Genomic DNA, 5,861 nt, shown 5'->3' on the forward strand with positions numbered 1-5,861 from the left:
GGTGAAATTTTGAAATACATATTTTAAAAAATAAGACTGAAATAAGTAAATTCTCCTTAGAAGCAACTAAATTCTATCTAGGTAGGTAAAAAGGTGAAAATTAATATTAAAAATAATCTTTCTTATTAAAATGTAATATCCTATCAATAAAATAACACATAAATGACACAGAAATTAACATGAAATAAAAACGTATAAAAACTTTCTGAAATATGAGTTTCTGTAAATCATAATACCATAAACATAAAATTAAAACAAATGACAAACTGATGAAAAAAGCTTCACATCACGTATGACCATTAAACATGACTGTAAGTATTAAATTAAGTGTGGATACCAAGCTAAGCTATAAATAAAATTTGACTATATACTTTGGTACAAGCTTTTTGACAGCACTTTGGTAATTTAATTTAAAGCCTCAAAATATGAATATATTTTCATTCTGAAATTCTACCTCTAGAAGTTCATCTAAGCGTGCTTTCTCTAGTAATTGTTACTTGTAAAAAAGGCCCAACAAACTAAATGTATGAGACTATAATACAAGTATGCAATTGACTACAATTAAGCAATTTTTAAGTAAGAGTGATATTTGCCCATATATAATATTTAAAACTAATAAGAATGGTTTAAAATATGAATGGATGCTCCCAAACCTATGTTATGCATCATAATGCACTTCTATAATTATTGTTATGATAATAGTTAATATAAGTAGATGAAAAAAGCAAATTGTTCTTGTAAATAATGGAAATTTTATTTTTAAAATATTTATATGAATATATCACTTTAAAATATTAAAAAGAATTACCACTCGCTTTGAATTTTCTAATATTTTCCTGTTATATTGTCTTTTTTAATATTTGAAAAGAAATACCAAGTGGGTTAGTTTTGTGATCTTTCAATTTTCATACATGGTAGGGAAAAAATGCAGGAAAAGCAGACTGGTTCTTGACCACCTGATTTTTTGGCTGTTGCATTTTGACCTACGCCTGTTGCTATTGTTGCATCTTTGTGTCTCTAAGGACACTGTCCCCACTGCAACAGCCTTCAGGATTTTTGTCCAAGTTCATTATCAAGAAGTTTTATTAGTGGCATTTGAACGTGGGTCACCAAGGACTCAGTCATTTATTATTTAGTTTCAGGTTTAGCAAATAAATCAAATGTAAATATTAATAGTGTGGAGGTCCCTCACCCTACCCAGAGAAGTCATAATATCGATGCTGTAAAAGCAAAGAGGGCAATATTTGAAACAATATTTTATTTTCGACAAAAAAAGAGAGCTAGAAAATATTTCCTAGGCAAAAAAGGAACCACACTCCTTGCTTAGAAAATCTTCCAGTGTGTTGGAAATGGAAAAACTCAGACTCCCAGGCCCTCCCACAACACAAGTCAGAGTAAGTGGAGAGTCATAAACTGAGACGAAAAATCCCACCCAAGCCTTTGCTATTAGATCCTCTTCATCAAATTAGCCTTTAGGACTCTTGTTAGAGAATCAGCTGAAGTGATTATTAACTCTCAGAAGAGTAAGTACAGCAGCTATTTCATCTACTTTCATCTTTGGTAAATCTGCATGATGATTTTCTCTGAGAAGCAGGTTTCACATGATTTAGCAAAATTAAATGTAATTAGTTATTTCAATTACTAAATAAAGAGCCACAGACCTGAGATGTATTTTTTTAAATGCCGACTTTTATGGTTATATAAAGATAGTGTGAATTTATACATGGTGAGAAGTTGTCTCTGCCACACACTCACTCTCCTCTCTCAAGAAAAAAACTGCATTCCTGCATTAAAATCACCTAATATAACAATTTATCTAATGATATTGACAACATTCATTATCCTTACATTTTTAGAATATAAAATCTTTGTAAAATGCAACTGTTTTGTTAAACTTTGCATAAAAGCTAGAATTATTAATAAATGAAATTAATGAAGGATATTTCGGAACAAGGACTGTCACCCAAAGGGTGCAAAGAACAGGTTACCACGGAATAGTTCTAGCAGCTGCTGGAGTGAGAAGTGAAATAGAGAAAGTAGAAAGGCTAAAAAGAGTATCTTTCCCTTTAATTAGAATTATTTATTGTAACTATTATACTTTATTTCTATACTTCCTAGGAATGTCACAGTTCTTCAAGAAACCATGGTTGGCTCTCCTTCCCAGTGATGGCAAGGGTAAACGTTGGGGTTGAACTGTAATAACCGATCACAGAGTGAGAGGTGATCCAGCCCTCAACTCTGGAGAAAGTGAATATCTTAAAGGAACAAATGCTAAACTTTCATACGAGCTAATTGAGTTGTCTTAGGCAAGAGAATTGCTTTTTGTTCGTCTATTTAAAAGAAACTCAAATATTGTAGATACTAATTCAAAACTAAGAATTATTTCAGTATGTTAATAAAATTAAGTATGCTAGCCAAGGAAAAACTATAGAACAACTATTAATCCAAATTAAGAACTAGAAAGTCTTTAATTCTGGTTTAAAAATATCATTAAAATATCTGTCGAAGAGACATAGAAGAAAATTTAGTGGAAACAACCTTTACCTGCAGAAGACAAAGATGAAAGCCTTAAATGCAGACTGAACAGTCCATGGTGTAATTGTGTGAATTAAGATCTATAGGACAAAAACCTGTATTAAACAAAAGTGTCAATAATCTTGAACAAAGGTATATGACATATTCCCGTGTTTTGAATGTGGACACTACGCACAGTCACAGTGAGGCGAAGGAAAATAGTGATATCAAGTTTATAGATGATGGCTTGGCAAATGTACACAAAAGTTGGAAGTAAATATCTCCTTTGCCCTCAAAATTACATTTCTAAGAATTATTATGAAATTGTGCAATAATTTTTATGCAATATGCTTTTTGCAGATATTTTAACAATTGTAGAAAACAAAAAGACACATAACAATGTGTCAGAAATTAATTTAAAACTTGTGGTATATTCATAAGGTTACTTTAATATAGGTGAAATTTTGAAATACATATTTTAAAAAATAATGGGGGATTTTAAAATTGGTTACACAAATGCAGTGGGTTGAAATTAGAAGGACTTGACAGTACTTATAAAGATGTAAAAATATTTACGGTATATTTTAAAGTGAATAGATGTAAAAATTGTTCATTCCGGTATGAAAATTCCTTGAGTTCCAGCTTAAATGTCTTACTGACAGATTCCTAAAGAAGCAAAAATCGCCACCACCAGAGATACGGCTATCGGTCTGCTTGAGAGCTAAAACAAGGTGGAGACACCAGCTAACGGTTGGGTCAGCATGGAAGGTAATAACATAGGCACAGACAGTGATACTTTCATGGTATGACTTTATTCACTGGCAAAACTCATGTTTCAAATGTAAAAAAAAAATGTTAAATATAGGGACATATAAAATTTAAATAATTAAAATCAATGACAAAATAGTTTCAAGATGAAAGCCAAATAGGACTGAAGCTAGTTTTGAATATGTAGGCCAAAGGATTAGACGTGTGTATATTTATACCATCATATTTCTTACACATTGATTATAAATTTAGGATTGTGTTAGTCTCGGTAGCTATCCCAGTTAAAAAAAAAAAGTCAACAGTCCCTGATTTCAATAAACTTACTTTCTCAGAGGAAGTGCTCAAATAGAAGGAACAATTACTTGCCACAGGAACACACACTAGGAGCAGTCAGCTCTGACAAGAGTTTCAGGAGCCTTCCAGTAGACGTGACACTCAAACTGAAGATCACGAATAAGGAGTTGTACAAAGGCAGTGCGTGGAGACTATATATAGTATTTTAAATTTCATTTTGAACTTGATGATAGCAAGGTATTAAACTCCTTTCTATACTTAAGTAAACAGACTGAAAGTATAAAATAAATATGTTGTTTTTTCCAACTTTACATCCTTTGACCAAACATTTCTTCACATGTGGTGAATAGATTGTACATTAAAATACTCTGTATTGTATATTGCAGTGGTGGCTAAGTATAAATTACATGCTAACAGAGAAACATAAGAAGAGTCAGAGGAGTGATTCAACAATGTGGAAGTAGCATTTTAAAACACAAAACAGAACAACATAAACACATGCTTGGTCATAGTAGCAAAACACAAAATACAAGTTGCAAATGGATCAACCAAGCCCATGTACAGAGCCCAGATTAGTTGTTACGTATGTATACTTTATCAAGAACCAAATCTAGGAACTATATTAAAAAATTATAACATTAAAATATTCACCTTTAAAATATGGAGGAAAGCTAAGATATAAAAGAAATTATAATTGTGTGGAATCACAACACATTGTGGGTTAAATCTAATAATGGGAAAATCCAGTCTCGAGTATTGATTGCAAATGTGAAACAAAAGAGAAAATTGCAATGGTATAATACTTTTTTAAAATATATTTAAAAATCTACCACAAATTATCAAAACAAGAAAATAAAATAAACAATTGAATACCAAACCCAAGTATTGGAAATATCAATTACAGAAGAAACCACATGTGAATTTGTTTGCTGTCTCTGGTAGTCAGTTTATTGATATCTGACTTTGATATCACTCTATTCAAGTAAAATATCTCTAAATTTTACATGAAGTTTGAATAAAATTCAGTAGGCAGACATGAAAAATCACACTATAACAACCTTCATCCTGTTAGGACTGACAGAAGATCCTCAATTCCAGATTCCAATTTTTGTGTTTCTGTTTCTCACTTACACGTTGAGTATAACTGGGAATCTGGCCATTACATCCCTCACTTTATTGGATTCTCACCTTAAAACACCCATGTATTTTTTCCTACAAAATTTTGCCTTATTAGAAATTTCATTTACATCTTCCTGCATTCCTAGATATCTGTACAACATAGCAACAGGTGATAGGTCAATTACTTATAATATTTGTATCATTCAAGTGTTTTTTATTGATGTCTTTGGAGTAACAGAATTTTTTCTCCTGGCCATCATGTCCTATGATCGCTATGTGGCCATCTGCAAACCCCTGCATTATGTGACCATCATGAGCCACAGAGTCTGCAGAAGCCTTGTCCTCTGCTGTTGGATGGCTGGATTGTTGATCATACTCCCACCGCTTACCCTGTTCCTAAATTTGAAATTTTGTGACTCAAATGTCATTGATCATTTTATCTGTGATGCATCTCCTATTCTCAAGATCTCTTGCTCAGACACATGGTTCATAGAGCAGATGGTTATAGCCTGTGCTGTGATGACTTTCATCATGACCCTTATGTGTGTGGTTCTTTCCTATATATATATCCTCAAGACAATCCTAAAATTTCCCTCTGCTCAGCAAAGGAAAAAAGCTTTCTCCACCTCTTCTTCTCACATGATTGTTGTGTGCATCACCTATGGAAGCTGCATTTTCATTTACATTAAACCTTCAGCAAAAGAAGAAGTGGACATTAATAAGGGTGTGTCAGTACTCACCACTTCCATTGCACCAATGCTAAACCCATTTATATACACCTTAAGGAACAAGCAAGTGAAACAAGCATTCAACGACTCAATCAAAAGAATTGCATTTCTCTCAAAGAAATAGAAAAATATTGAAATTGTGGATTCAAGTTATCAGGAAAGTTTGGTATAGTGATTAGTATAGGACTAAAACTGATCGGCAAATTGATGTTTGATAAGTACAGAAATTGAAGGTAGACTTTTATATACTGTAAGAGAAATCTGACAGTATTTGTTGAATCTAATAGTAAAAAATTTGAACTTTCATTTATATCTTTTTATTTCTCTATTAAGTAACCCATCTTTATTGTATTTCAAAAAAGTATAAATATTCAATAAATTGGAGCGGGGAACTGGTACCTCCTCACAGACAGTTTTAGAGACACTGGGTCAATAAGC

General features: G+C 32.2%; 1 protein-coding gene across 1 annotated transcript; it reads left to right on the top strand.

Moving 5' to 3' along the window:
* Positions 1–4,611: 4,611 nt before the first annotated feature.
* On the top strand, positions 4,612–5,547 carry LOC105816447 (olfactory receptor 6C2-like). Its single transcript, XM_012651865.1, has one exon. The coding sequence runs from the start codon at positions 4,612–4,614 to the stop codon at positions 5,545–5,547; it is 936 nt and encodes a 311-aa protein (XP_012507319.1).
* The last annotated feature ends 314 nt before the right edge of the window (positions 5,548–5,861 follow it).

This window comes from Propithecus coquereli, unplaced genomic scaffold (genome assembly GCF_000956105.1).
Source record: "Propithecus coquereli isolate 6110/MARCELLA unplaced genomic scaffold, Pcoq_1.0 Scaffold111, whole genome shotgun sequence".
Classification (NCBI taxonomy): Eukaryota; Metazoa; Chordata; class Mammalia; order Primates; family Indriidae; genus Propithecus; species Propithecus coquereli.

Bases quoted from the DNA above. Each gene is read 5' to 3' on its own strand.
- LOC105816447 (XM_012651865.1), top strand. From the start codon at position 4,612: ATGAAAAATCACACTATAACAACCTTCATCCTGTTAGGACTGACAGAA.